Source organism: Xenopus laevis, chromosome 2S (assembly GCF_017654675.1).
Source record: "Xenopus laevis strain J_2021 chromosome 2S, Xenopus_laevis_v10.1, whole genome shotgun sequence".
Lineage (NCBI taxonomy): Eukaryota > Metazoa > Chordata > Amphibia > Anura > Pipidae > Xenopus > Xenopus laevis.
The window spans coordinates 2,865,407-2,881,230 of record NC_054374.1 but is presented as its reverse complement, the minus strand read 5'-3'; the positions used below and the strand labels follow the sequence as shown (position 1 = coordinate 2,881,230).

Here is a 15,824-nt window from a genome sequence, read left to right as displayed (position 1 = left end):
ATTAAAAATAGCCAGAGATCTACAAGGTACACTTCATAAGGACGAGAGGCTCAGAACCATATTCCCAAAGCCACCACTCCCAGCATTCAGACAGTCTCCCAACCTAAAGTCACTAATAACAACAAGTGCCTTATTGCACCAAAACAAAAATGGAACATAACCCTGTGTCAGAAAACAATGTAAAACCTGCCCACATCTCTTGACTTCAGACAAAATACCAATTCCTGACACATTGGAGGAGTACAACATCCATGGTCATTATAACTGTTCTTCTTCCAATGTGATGTACTTTATAAACTGCACTAAATGCATAACAGGGGGACTGTATATAGGGGAGAGACTGGGCTGAACTTTAACTAAAAAGTCACTATTTCATTCAACTGCGCATGCGTCTGCCCCAGGAAATTTGAAGAAAGAAGAAGCCGGAAGAGGATCACTCCATGGTGCTCACTGGTATAACCCCAGACCGGTGCCATTTTCTGCTGATATGAGCACCAGCCCAGGGTTTCAGGTAAGTCAATACAATCACTTGGAGTGTCTTACATTTGGCACCTCCAAGTGCACAAAGACTTTCCTTCTCCTTTAAAGGCAATTTTAAAACAGACAATGAAAGAAAAGTGAGGGAATATGAACTAATGAGAAGGCACTCAACCTGGACCTTGGGTTTTGTGGTTAATTATGTGGACTAATAAAGGACTGCTCCAGGTCAGACATACAAACATGTCTTGATATGGACCAAGAGATCATATGGAATTCCTTTTATTCTACATTCCAGTAATTCAGCCCTAGTTCATACTCAGCCTGTTTGACGCACATTATCTTCTACCTTATCTGCTTGTCTCTTGCAGATCCTCTTGTAAATGACTAAATGACACCTTACATGCAAAGTGAAGCCTTCTGAAATCAGAAAGTATTTACTTGTCTCATGCCATACACACAGCACTGCCCAGATACCAAAATAAGAGTCTTGATTCTCCCATAAGGCATCATGGGCGGAGACATGCAAATCACTCCTTTGGCCAACTATGTATCAGGAACTGCTGGTTTATATCACAGATACAACCTAAGGATTCCGAGCCAGATATCTAAACTTGCAGACAGTTTCAATCTTGTTAGATCTCATCAGTGCAAGATATTGGAACATGGTTTCAGAATGCTTGCTTGTGAAGGACTTTTTGACTCCTTTTAGTCCTTTTCACCCAAACCAGGTTTGGTTTCCCATTTTAACACCTTACACACAGCTTGATATTCTTTTTGTTGGTCATTTGACCTATGAGCTGAATGTTGTGTATATACCAGAGAACAGCTTCAGCTTCATTGTGGTCAGCTTCAAAATGGAACTAAAATGTTCTGAAAGTTTGCTATTAGTGATAGGCAAATTTGTCCCTGCGGAATGGCAAAAAATTCACGAAACAAAAGTAAATGGGCGTCAAAGTTATCAAAGTTATCTTGACGCGCGCCCGTGACAAATTTTATACTCGAGCCTATTTTGTACAAATGTATTTTTTACTGATGAATTTTCTCTGCAGTTTAGTAAATTTATTCACTGGCGGCGAAACACGGAAATATGCCGAGAATTCACGCCTGTCGAGTTTATTCACCCATCACTACTTATCTTAGTTAGCCAATAAAGATATCACCTTTATACCACTTTGTACTTTGTCTTTTTATTTCAAAACGGTTGCCCTGTAACATTTTTACTGGCGAACACGGTACAACAACTTCACTTGTTTATTATTGCAAAGAGGCCCATCTACCTGCTGGTATGAGAAAGATCAACCAATAAATCATACACATTGATTTGAAAACCTGTTCTTTTAGTAGGATCATAATTGTAGAACTGCCCAGCTGCAACCTTAATGCTCTCCACTATTATTGAATCCTGTTTTTTTTAATCTGCACTTACATTACATTTATCACATGTTTGGCAGCACAAGGTCATTTTACCTTTCAGGTGTTTTAGCCACTCATCCATTTTAAGGAATTGATTATGCCGTTTGATTGCAATAGCCAAGTGGTAGAGTAGCAGTTGCAGAATTAATGAACCCACTGCAGACTAAATAAATGGGAATTCTCATTTGGTATTAGCCTTTGAGCAGGTGTAACATCTGTGCTTCTGATTGCAGAACATGAGAGTCATTCTGTGTTTATTGTACTTTAAACCTATTAACCCTTCCCCCTATTAGCAAACTATTTGTAGAGCGTGGAACTCCTTCCGCTGGGTCGTTGTTTATTTACACTATAGTGTAGTGAGTGACACAATTATTGTGCATTTTATTAAATGAAATGTGTGTCCTGTAACATAGGGACTTCTTAATAAAGAAAGAAAGCAAATAAAGGTTCTGATTTATGCACCATAGTTTAGTCTTGTCCATTGGGAATATACGTATATATATATATATATATATATATATATATATATATATATATATATATATATATATATACAGTACAAATAAATAACCGCACTACCAGGACTTTCTCAAAATTTTCTTTAGAATCGAGCTGGAGAGAGAGAGAGAGAGGGAGAGAGAGAGATAGAGAGATAGAGAGAGAGATAGAGAGAGAGAGAGAGAGAGAGAGAGAGAGAGAGAGAGAGAGAGAGAGAGAGAGAGAGAGAGAGTGAACATTGTGGTCAGCTAACGGCACAACCACACCAGCTGCTGAGGAAGTTCTGTAATGATGGAAGTTTGGGGAGAACCATCAGAAATGTCCAGTTAACATGATTCATAGTGAAACTTATATTTAAAGCTTGTCAGTGTTTTCAGACTTGTGGCTTCCCAAAACACTCTGCCATAAATTCTAATAGGGTTCAGAACAGGTTGAATTCTCCTTTAAAGGGGCCGTTCACCTTTAAGTAAACTTTTAGTATGTAACAGAATGACCAATTCTAAGCAACTTTTCCATTGGTTTTCCTTATTTATTTTTTATAGTTTTATAATTATTTGCCTTTTTCTCGCTGACCCCATCTATAAAGCAAATGTTCTATAAGGCTACAAATGTACTGTATTGTCATTGCTGCTTTTTATTTATCATATTTCTAGTAAGGTTCTCTCCTATTCACAGTCCAATTTCTTATTGAAATCAATGCATGGTTGCTGGGGAATTTGTATTTATAATGGAGACTGAAGAGCTGCTAAATAAAAAGCGAAATAAGTCAAAAACTACAAATGATAAAACATGAAAACCAATTGCAAATTATCTCTCTCTACTAGGGATGCACCAAATACACTATTTTGTATTTGGCCAAACCCCCAAATCCTTAGTGAAAGATTCGGCTGAATACCAAACCGAATCCGAACCCTAATTTGCATATGCTAATTAGGGGTGGGAAGGGGAAAACATTTTTTACTTCCTTGTTTTGTGACAAAAAGTCACACGATTTCCCTCCCTGCCACAAATTTGCATATGTAAATTAGGATTCGGATTCGGTTTGGCCAGGCAGAAGGATTTGGCCGAATCTGAATCCTGCTGAAAAAGATCGAATCCTGGCCGAATCCCCAACCAAATCCGAATTCACTGCATCTCTACTCGATACATCATACTAGGGGGCCCATTTACTTAGCTCGAGTGAAGGAATAGAGGAAAAAAAACTTTGAATTTCGAATGGTTTTTTTTGGCTACTTCGACTTCGAAAAATCGCTCGACTATTCGACCATTCGATAGTCGAAGTACTGTCTCTTTAAAAAAAAACTTTGACCCCCTAGTTCGCCACCTAAAAGCTACCGAAGTCAATGTTAGCCTATGGGGAAGGTCCCCATAGGCTTAGCTATCTTTTTTTGGTCGAACAAAAATCGTTCGATCGAATGAATAGGATTTAACTTCGACAGTCGAATATCGAGGGTTAAGTAAATTTGCCCCTAAAATTTAACTCAAAGGTGACCAACCCCTTTAATTCTTTTAAACATTAAGGGCATTATTTATTATAGTCCAAATGCCAAATACTCCAAAAATTCTAGTTTTTTTACTATGAAACCCAAATTTTCAGTTCCCAAACCAAACCAACCAACAAATATTTCTGATTATTTTAATGAAAAAAGTCTGACCAAACTAGAATCCGCAATTGGTATTTATTTATTATAAAAAAAAATCACGATTTAATTGACAACCACAAAAAATTAAGTGAAAATCCGAATTTTACGGGTTTTTTTTACAAATTTTTTCAGACTTTTTCTGAAAAACAGAATTCTTTGTATTTTTTCCTGAAAAGTCCAAAATAGTTGCATTTGCGGGCTAATTTGAGTGCAGACCACTGTAATTGACAGTAAATACAACCTCGGTAGGTCTGAGATGCTGGATTTTTTGGATTCTGACTTTTTCCATCTTCGGGGTATAATACTTCTCAAAAAATTCTATTTTTTTTCCACTAAAAATTTGGATTTTATATTAAAGAATCTAAAATTTTTCAGTTTAAGACTTTAATAAATAACCCCCTGTGTGTCAAGCCCTCAACATTATTAGCCATTGCCCTATAAAATGTTGTTTAATGAAATAAAGCAAATTAAATTGCAATGGCATCCTTCAAAAAGGTGTTAATTGTTTGATCTAATTATCTTATCTGCCCTTATTCAGTGTACATTGTCTGTTGAACTTAATTTGAACATGCTAATTAGACAATGTGAGTATAAATGCAACTAAAATGTACAATTTATTATAATCTTAACACCTACAATGTCATTTGTAGACATCATTTATAGTCTTATGTGATCATAAAGAATTAATTAAATGCCGTTGGAAATAAAGCCCTGTAAACAGCCGTAGACGTGGCACGAGCCAAACATAAAAGGCAATTTTCAAAAACAAATTTCCTTCACATGATACCAAGGAATTGGACATTAACATAATGAAGAACATACTAATGAATCTTTGGGTCTAATGCACATCTGTTTTTTGGATTTCATGGTTCCGACTTTTCAGAGGAAGACTGGAGACTCTTGCACTTGCTTCCACTCACATGTGTGCACTGTCCATCTGCTGACAATTACAGGCAACGCAGTGAGCTTGAGTTACGTCCAATCAAGTGAGCCCACTGGACACTAATGGAAAACAGATGATGCATTTCTCAACATACAAACTGCTGAATTATGGCACACGATAATTAAGGACACGGTTTAACTTGTCAGAATTAAAACTGACAAACTCATAATGCCAAACAATGAGCGTTGGGACACTAGAAAAAAAAGTCATGCATTTAAATTAAATTAATTTTTATTTTGCTTAAGATATTTACCACATCCATTGTACTAAGGACCACATGTTAGGATAGAAAGATGATTTGGCACTATTTTATATATATATATAAATGATGAAAATTATATCTTCAGCCTGGGATAAATAAAAGGACAGGCTTGCATTGAATTACCGGAAATATGGTCAGAATTTTTGGAAAATAATTTTATTACTATTTGGCCATGGAACTAACCCAAAAGATTCATCAACTGCATGGACGTAAGAACTCAAGCAGTTCCACTCTGTCTGATGACCCAAATATATCCAATACATACAAACGTTGCCAGTTTAACAAAATAAGCAATTTTCATTTGAACCAGTATTAAATATTTTTTTACATTTTAAGACCAGGTTCCCTTGTTAGTAATGCCAGCAATGTTAGCAAAAGGGGAGAGCTGCTGATTTAAAAGTTATTAATATCCACAACAGAAATATACTGTATTTTCTTGAATTAACCTTTTTTTAAAACCAGTTCATCTTTACAACCCAAATCTGTTACCAGGAATATGGCGCTGTCCATTCTGAAACCTGACAGTGGCTGCTGCTAAGTTGTGGCAGGAGAAGGCATTGAAAAATACAATGTATAATCCACTGCAAAGCAGCGAAAACATCACCTTTCTAGAAGATTTTTAATAAAAAAAAAAAAAAAATCAGAAAATAATAATTCAGAAAAAAGACATGACAGTGCTCTAAATACACACATGTTGATTAACTTAACAATACTATCCATATGGTATTTGTACAACAGCCATTCATTATTTAGGTTGTGTGTGTGTAATTTTCACTTAATTAATGAGGGTAATTAGTAAGATGTATTTTTGCAACAGGGATACAGTTGCAGGAAAACATGTTTTTTTTCCAAAACGCATCAGTTAATAGTGTGCCCCAGCAGACTTCTGCACTGAAATCCATTTTTCAAAAAAGCAAATACATTTTTTTATATTTAATTTTGAAATCTGACATGAGGCTAGACATGTTGTGAGTTTCCCAGCTGCCCCCAGTCATGTGACTTGTGCTCTGATAAACTTCAGTCACTCTTTACTGCTGTACTGCAAGTTGGAGTGATATCACCCCCTCCCTTTTCCCCCCAGCAGCCTAACAACAGAACAATGGCAAGGTAACCAGATAGCAGCTCCCTAACACAAGATAACAGCTGCCTGGTAGATCTAAGAACAACACTCAATAGTAAAATCCAGGTCCCACTGAGACACATTCAGTTACATTGAGTAGGAGAAACAACAGCCTGCCAGAAAGCAGTTCCATCCTAAAGTGCTGGCTCTTTCTGAAATCACATGACCAGGCAAAATGACCTGAGATGCACCTACACACCAATATTACAACTAAATACACTTGCTGCTTCAGGAATGACATTTTAAATTGTACAGTGAATTATTTGCAGTGTAAACAAATAAAAATGACACCATAAAAATCATGGCAGAATCCCTATAATTAGACTTTTCTGGCCTACCTTTCATTCTGTGTTTTATGTTTTTAGGTGTCCCTTTAAAGCCTAGGAAAGAGCTTACCTTTGATGAACCACAGCCTGGACATCTGGAGATTAAATGGTCTTCTAAATTTAATATTTCGGTTGAGCCAGTGATCTATGTTGTACAAAGGAGATGGAACTATGGCATCCACCCAAGTGAGGATGATGCAACGTCCTGGCAAACAATGGCACAGGTTAGTTGGCAAACATTTTTGGACTAAGAAGCACATGTTATATTTAATAAATAGAATTGAAAGCCTATATTATTGATCATCAAACTCCAGATCTCTTTACATTTTATCCTGGTTTCTATAAAAATTCACCACATTGAATTTAGACATTAGCCTCAATATAAGCCCATGAGATGTCATTACCAGCTTAGGAGGCTTCGCCAATGACCTTTTTACTCACTTGCTACGGATATTGGGCAGTATGAGTTGAAACAGGAGTCTTTTGTTTCTCTTTTTGTAATATTTACGGATTCACCTGACTTTGACTTTCCTTATACAGGAGCAGTATTCCCACATCTGCAATTTGATCTGATTACGTACTCGTGTTTTTGGTATATTTTTTTTTATGCATCGTTAACTCACATAGATGTTCCTAATTGTATGGAGCATTTAGTCATGTTTAAAATGGCTATGAATTGGTTGGAAATGAAATAAGGCTTTCGTGTGAGCGGAATGGGATTACTGTGTCATTAGTCATTTCTTAAAACGATCTTCCATTCGCCTCGGAGATAATTGTGAATTAAGGTTGGTCAGTTTAGAGGCTTTAGAAGGGCAGGCGGGCAACATGTATTTATCGTTTGTTTGATCTCTTCTAAATGTTCTTGTTTGGAATTATTGATTGTTATACCATCTATCAATTATGCTATTTCCAGGGGGTTATGGGGTTAATCGATTCTTTGTTGTTTGACAGATCAGTCGACCTTATGTTACTACACCATTTTGATAAAGTGCTGAAGGACTGTAGTAATATTCCCTGGATTTTGTTTTGCATAGTATTTAAGGTCCACCAAGTTGATCCAGAAGTAGACGACCCCTGCAGGGCGCCCCGTCAGTTTATTCTCAAGGGGTTTGGAACATATACTGTACAAGCTTTGTTGGGTTTTTAAAGGAGAACTAAAGCCTAACTAAAGAAGTAGGTAGACATGTTGTACATGATGTTTTGTGCTTCTGTACCAGCCCAAGGCAACCACAGCCCTTTAGCAGTAAAGATCTGTGTCTCCAAAGATGCCCCAGTAGCTCCCCATCTTCTTTTCTGCTGATTCACTGATTCACATGCTCTGTGCTGCTGTCACTTACTGAGCTTAGGGACCCACTCACAATATACAGTACACATAGAATAGAAATGTCACAATATAAGGCTGATTAGTAATTAATACACATAATTACTACATGGCAGCACAGAAACCAGTGCAATTAGCATCAGAATTGAATAATCAGCAAACCTGTAGCATCAGCTTATATTACAGCCAGGGAAGCTCATTTTCTGCTGGATAATTAGTGACGAGCCCTAAGCTTAGCTTGTCAACAGCCAATCAGAGCCCACTGAGCATGTGAGTGTCACAGACACTTTCCAAGATGGTGACCCCCTGTGACAAGTTTGAAGTCCTGGATCATTGCTGCTATTGACAAGCTCAAACTTTAGCCTCGTGCAATAAGTTCACTATAGAAAATATGGCATTTTAACCATATTCATTTTTGGGTTTAGTTGTCCTTTAAAAATCTCCAGATTTGATGGCACAGTCTACTTTTAAATACTTTTACTGAGATTCTCAACCCCCACCTTGTGCATTTTGTTGGTTGAGAATGTCAGACTTGCCCTTTTCTGTAATTAGTAGAAACCCCCCCCCAGTGTTTAGTTTATGGGGCCAATCATCACATGCAGAGTTGCAGTTTGTTTACTAATGTTGATAAAGGCAAATGGTTATTATATAGTGAATAAAGTACCCCCTCTTGTAAAATATAAGGATATTATAAGTCACCGAGGAGTTTCATGACCATATAAAAGTACGAGGCCGAAAGCTGAGTGTTCTTATACAGCTCATGGAACTCCGAGGTGACTTCTAATATTCTAACTGGGGGTACTTTATTTATTATAATACACAAGTTTCAGTGAGTCATGTGACAGAAATGACATCACTACTCAACCGTTTATAACTAATGACATCAGAACTCACTGTTTATAAGGATATAATTTACAGGAAATTCATGGCTTTTGTGTATTATATAGAAATCCAATCCTTTATGATATTATACTTTCTGTATCACATGTAACACAAATGTTCATTTTTTGTGCACACAGTAAACAGTGTCGTGATACATGACATTAACTTACAATGAAACCTGCAAAGTGCAATATAAATTCCTTGTAAATATAGATGAAGACTCCTATGTTGTCTTTTACTTTGTATCTGCCTTTTCTTTCTCCTTTAGGAATCAGGACTCTTCGACTGTCAGTCTTCTTTATCAGTTATAAATTGGAGCTTATTTTATCTACCAAAACCTGTAGTTGTCCAGCTCCCTTCTTCTCACTTTCTCCTTCCTACTTGTTAATGTCTCCTTTCTCTTTGTCACACTTCAATTCCTTCCAGCTGCTTCAGTAATCTCTTGCTCACTCTATATGTTTCCATCTGGCACACTGATTGCACTCTAGTGTCTCCAACTCAGTGCGGATCTGTATAGCATTTGCTGTCATCAACAAAGTGTGTGATCAGATGTGTTTGTGTGTTTTTGTTCATGAGATCAAAGGCTTTCACATATCATCCAATCATCTGAAAAAACAAACAAACTAGAAAGCCTTTGGACAGTCTGCAAACATTCTTTTCTACAGGTTTTAGTTCATTTTGCCAAATGAATAATGCAGTGTCGGACTGGGACACCAGGGGCCCACCAAAAAACCTTAGACCATGGGCCCACCAAAAAACCTTAGACCATGGGCCCACCAAAAAACCTTAGACCATGGGCCCACCAAAAAACCTTAGACCATGGGCCCACCAAAAAACCTTAGACCATGGGTCCAACAAAAAACCTTAGACCATGGGCCCACCAAAAAACCTTAGACCATGGGCCCAACAAAAAACCTTAGACCATGGGCCCAACAAAAAACCTTAGACCATGGGCCCACCAAAAAACCTTAGACCATGGGCCCAACAAAAAACCTTAGACCATGGGCCCACCAAAAAACCTTAGACCATGGGCCCACCAAAAAACCTTAGACCATGGGCCCACCAAAAACCCTTAGACTATGGGCCCACCAAAAAACCATAGACCATGGGCCCACCAAAAAACCTTAGACCATGGGCCCACCAAAAAACCATAGACCATGGGCCCACCAAAAAACCTTAGACCATGGGCCCACCAAAAAACCTTAGACCATGGGCCCACCAAAAAACCTTAGACCATGGGCCCACCAAAAAACCTTAGACCATGGGCCCACCAAAAAACCTTAGACCAGGGGCCCACCCTCTCTTTCTTCCTCTCCTCACTCAACCTCTATTCTCCTAGTCTCTTTTCTTTACATACTATAATCTATTATTCCATCTATTTAGCCTCTTTGTTCTCATAGAAATAGGGAATGACCATGAAATAGGCCAAATGTTTCGCAGCATGAGGGGCCACTGATACCTGGGCCCACCGGGAGTTTTCCTGGTATCCCTGTGGGCCAGTCCGACTGGAATAATGACCTAATCATCTGCAATTACATGCAAAATTACATGGGGCCTAGAACAGTAATGTTGTATGATGGTTACTGGCAGCTAGAGATTAAACCTTCTTCTCTCGTTGCCTCATTCAATATATATATATATATATATATATATATATACAGGTATGAGACCTGTTATCCAGAATGCTTGGGACCTGAGGTTTTTCGCGCCGGGTGAAAGGGTTCCTTCCCTAATTTGGGTTGTCATACCTTAATCTAGTAAAAAAAATAATATAAACATTCATGAAAACCATTAGAATTGTATTCCCACTAAGGATTAATTATATCTTAGTTGGGATCAAGTCCAAGTGACTGTTTTATTATTACACAGAAAAAGGAAATCATTATTAAATTTAAATCGCTGAAGTCTATGGGAGATGGGCTTTCTGGCTAACGGGTTTCCAGATTCCTAGATTATTCACAAATGTAGGTGGAGCATGTCATGACCTTACAACCAATCAGTTAGCAGGGTTATCAGATGGTCCATTAAAAGCTTTCTGATCCTGAATCCATGTTTTCTTATAAATAATGTATACATCCCAGCAGATGGAGAAATGAATTGCTTGTTGCTTCCTGATACCTTCTAATGTAGCCTTTGTTTTGTTTACCAGATAACTGATGAACGAGTACAACTGTCCGACATCAGACCAAGCAGGTGGTACCAGTTCAGAGTGGCTGCTGTCAATGTCCATGGAACACGAGGTTTTACAGCACCAAGTAAACATTTTGGTTCTTCTAAAGGTTAGTATCATACCATGCTTCTTCTCTTCCCACTCAATGTACCACTTACAGTATATGATAATTATTCAGTGATTCCCCCCTTTTTATGGAGTAAATATTGTTTTTCTTTCTATTTATAGCCCTGCAGTTTACAACATTTATAAGTACAGGTATAGGATCCCTTATCCGGAAACCAGATATCCAGAAAGCTCCGGATTACGGAATGGCCGCCTCCCATAGACTCCATTCTATCCAAATAATCCAAATTTTTGTTTCTGTGTAACAATAAAACAGTAGCTTGTACTTGATCCCAACTAAGATATAATTCATCCTTATTGGAGGCAAAACCAGCCAATTCGGTTTATTTCATGTTTAAATTAATTTCTACTAGACATAAGGCATGAAGATCCAAATTATGGAAAGATCCGTTATCCGGAAAACCCCAGGTCCCGAGCATTCTGGATAACAGGTCCCATACCTGTATAATGAATTTTCATTTGGTTTGTGTTATAATTAAAAGAAAAAAATGGTTTCAATATTGAAGAAACCTATACAGAGGAAACAGTTAATGAGTAATTCATAGGGGAGCACCGTTCTTCGGGCTCATTGAGCAACTCCATCTCTCAGAACGTTATAAACGCCCATGCTCACTGGTGTGTGAGTGTTTGCAATAAGTCACGCTCCATTTGTAGATGATCATTTTTATTTCAGCAATAAGAAAGGAGAAAATATACACTTAGGGACCTATGTTTAAAGCATCAGACTAAGCAGCTACTTTTTGTTTTTTTATGCTCAAGTCCCCTTTGAAAATGGTTCCTCTAAGCTTAGCTACAAGTTTATACACAAATTTGAAAATGCTGAATTTTCAGTAAAGCCATTATCGCTCTTCAGGAGTCTCACTACAGCATCATCTCATCCAACTGGACCTTCAAGCTTTCCTGGTCCATCTGGGGGTAGGGGTTGTCCTACAATTAGGGAATCTGTCATAGATGGAGCAATTAGTGCAACATGACTTAGACACATTCTTCATTGTGATGATAAGAGTATCTAAGCATTCTGATCCCCAATGCTCAAAGCGTGATGTTTACTCCATGAGTAGGTGGACAAGTCCTTTCTGATTCCAGCTATCGAAAAACATCCAAACGGCACTGCCATTGTGTCAAGTGTAGCACCTGGTTTACCATGGTCTGGCTATCCGAATAAAAACAATAGATTTAGCGGTAACATCTACTAAGGTCTTTACGTTATTTATTTGCCTAATATTTTAATAAGTATTACTGATGTAAAAAGTTAATGGAAGCAAATTTCTAGGAGAAACTGGTAGGTGCTGGGACAGTATTTGGCAAACAGTCTTCCAGAACTTCAGTAAGTGAATGATAAATAGGTTGGGATCTATGATACCAGGGCCCATCAGCAGGCACCTCTGTATAACCAAACACCAGCCATAAGTCCTTAGTACTCCACTCTCCCAACAAACCAGCAACAGGGTCAATCTTTATTGTTGCGACCTTGAAGTCATGATATAATGGATAAAGCTATGGCAGTGTCAGTCTAAACTGAAAAGGTATCAAACCTGCCTACTTACAATTATTTCATACTATATTTATATAGTGACCAACATATTCTTCAGTGCCTTACTATGATGATTATTCATCATCCGTAGATGTACACTCTAAAGCCCCTATCTCATTCACACACTCAAGGATCTGTTTTTACCAGGAGCCATTTAACCTGTCTGTATGTTGTTGGAGTATAGGAGGAAACCTCTTGCCAGATAATGAGTATAGATCAGTTATCCCCAACCAGTAGCTCATGAGTAACATGTTGACCTCCAACCCCTTGGATGTTGCTCCCAGTGGCTTCAAAGCAGGAGCTTATTTTTGAATTCCAGGCTTGGAGGCAAGTTTTGGTTGTATAAAAACCAGATGTACTGCAAACAGAACCTCCTGTAGCTGCCAGTGCACATAGGGGAGGCCAAATAGTCAATCACAGCCCTTTTTCATGCTAAGGGTTGTTTCCCAAGTCTTTTTATATTTGAATGTGGCTCACGGGTAAAAAGTTAAGGGGCCCCTGCTGTAGAATAATAGAATTAGCCCTTTTATTTGCTGGTATATAATATCATGGCAGGAGCGTGTGTGCTCCTTTTGTTTTACTTGCGTTAACCTGAAGATCAAGGGTGGAGGCATCATATTAGGATTTTACAAGATCTGTGCATGCTGCATTTTGTCATATTGGTATCATTGACTGATCAAAGAATTGTGTTGATTTTTCTTGTGCTGCTGTCCCTTTCTTCACATTAGTCTTTGGTTTTTTAAGAAAAGTAAAGTGAGTTCACCTTTAGAGACTAGTTTTTCTAGTTCTAAGAGCTTACGGCTCAATAGTTGTAGTTCGGGGAGGGGTCTCATGTGTCTTACTCACCGATTATCAATATGTTGTATTTATACCATTTTCAGAATACATATTCAGTCTTTACTAAATTAAACACTGGGTCTTATTTCTTTTTATTGCCAGAGTGGTTTATTTCATGTGGCTTATTCAGAGGCGTATTCCGATTTTTTTTCTCCAGCAGCTGGAAATGAAAAGTGAAGAGTATAAAACTGTAAAGGGCCGTATAAGAAAACATTTTGCTCTTGTGGCTCAGTCAACCAAGTTCTCTCAGGAGAAGCTATAATTGATTCTATTTAATAAATCCTGGTTTCAGGAAGCATTTCAACTTCAGTCGGTTCAGATAAAGACAGGTCAAATGTTCCCTTGTGTCAGCTGCTGTCCTGCCATTATCTGCTCTCAGCCTCTCACACACCAGCTAATGGTCAGACATCAACACGAGGAGAAATCAATACAATTATCAAGCAAGTGTCCATTAGGGGTTTATTTATGGGGTTTATTTAATTGAGAAAAAGTGATTTGTTTTTCTGTTTTATTATATTATATTGACCAGTGTAAGTTTTGAGGACACAAATGACTTATTAATGCAGGAGAAGATTGTACTTTGGCTGGATATAAATATGTAGGACTGGAGTATATATTTTTCAGTTACACTAGGCCTCCTTATTTATGTTTCTTTTTACCTTCCCTGGCTCTGTCTGCCTTGCACCCTTTAGGATACAGGGCACCTCCATTTCCGAATGCAGCTCTGGGTGCTGGTACAGGTATGGTATCTATTATCCAGAATGCTAAGGACCTGGGGTTTTCCAGATCTTTCCGTAATCTGGAACTTTTCACCTTAAGTCTACTAGAAAATCACGTAAACATGAAATAAACCCAATAGGCTGGTTTTGCTTCCAATAAGGATTAATTATATCTTAGTTTGGATCAAGTACAAGTTACTATTTTATTATTACAGAGAAAAAGGAAGTCATTTAGAACATTTTTAATTATTTGGATAAAATGGAGTTTATGGGAGACGGCCTTTCTGTAATTTGGAGCATTCTGGATAATGGGTTTTCGGATAATGGATTCCATACCCGTATAAGGAAACAGGCTAGGGATTGTGATGGGCTTTGCACAGAGCTGCTCTACAATGAAAAGAGAACATCAGGAATATAAAAAACACAGTAGCTATTTTTTGATTTCTAGCATTAAGTTGCCCCTTACCATAAACTTGCTTGCATCTTTATAAATTATTCATTTACGATGGCTATAGATGTTGGCTGTAGATGGACACATGGAACAGTAATGTCTAGCACTAGTTCAGTTGAAATATGGGGTACACTATGGGAAAGATTTGTGAAAAATCAGAAAATTGGCGTAAAGCAAATGTTGCAAATCACAATTTAATTGACCCATTCGTTTTCAATGAGACTGTATAATTCCGATTGTCTAAAAAACCTCTCAAAAGAAAAAACTTGAATGTTGAAGATACACTTCCCACTGACTTCTAGAGCATCTCGGAAGGTTTTAAGTGGTAGAGTATTTCAGTGGGGTTTTCAAGATTTTCTTTACTTCCAGTTAAACTAAAATGTTTGAGTTTTAAAAAACCTACATTTGAGGTTCTGTTTTTGGTCCTGATTTTTTAAAATTGCTGTAACCCCACACTGTAAGCTCCTTCCTCTTGTAACTTTAAGAGCTGAATTTCTAGGTTTTGGCTCCGCTATTGTAGAGAATGCTATTGCACTCATTGCGCTAGTGATGCAGCCCCCCTTTGACCTGCTCCGATGCTGATGTTTTAAGCATGGAGCAGGAGAGGGGGTGGCATCGGGGCAACATCCCCACGATTGCCCCTGGATCCATCTGCAGAATATCTGATTTAAAGTGTGAAATCAATTTAGGAAAGCAAAGGAGATCATTAGCAATTAAACACATGCAAAAAGCTCTCTAAGTGGTACAACAGGTGCAAACATCAATGGCATCTCCTGTTTTCTATCCTAGTCTGTGTACTGTGTAATGCTAAGTGATATTGCAGAAGTTTCCTTGTTTCCAGAAAGAGAAAGTTGGTATACATTATGAGTTCTTATTTAGGAAAGGAAGCAAGCAATTCCGTTAGTTTTCCATGGAAGTAAAGTCCTATGCTAAAATGATTTCATGGGCATATTACTGAGTGATAGCAAAACCAGAACAGGCACCCACTCCCCTCAATAAAACTCTTTCTCGCTTCCTCTTGGGACTAATGATTTTCTAATGCTGAGCAGCTGCCTTGTATTTGTCACTCGTTGGTCTTTAACATCTCTAATTCTTTAAG

The 15,824-nt window shown here is 37.9% G+C and overlaps 1 protein-coding gene across 1 annotated transcript in view; it reads left to right on the top strand.

Annotated features, from left to right (window-relative positions):
• Positions 1-15,824, top strand: part of anos1.S (anosmin 1 S homeolog) — a 122,789-nt gene that overhangs the window by 64,794 nt on the left and 42,171 nt on the right. Inside the window, exons 5-6 of the mRNA XM_018248772.2 lie at positions 6,725-6,909; positions 11,038-11,167. Of these exons, the coding sequence (XP_018104261.1) occupies positions 6,725-6,909; positions 11,038-11,167 (315 nt within the window). The remainder of the gene's footprint in view (positions 1-6,724; positions 6,910-11,037; positions 11,168-15,824) is intronic.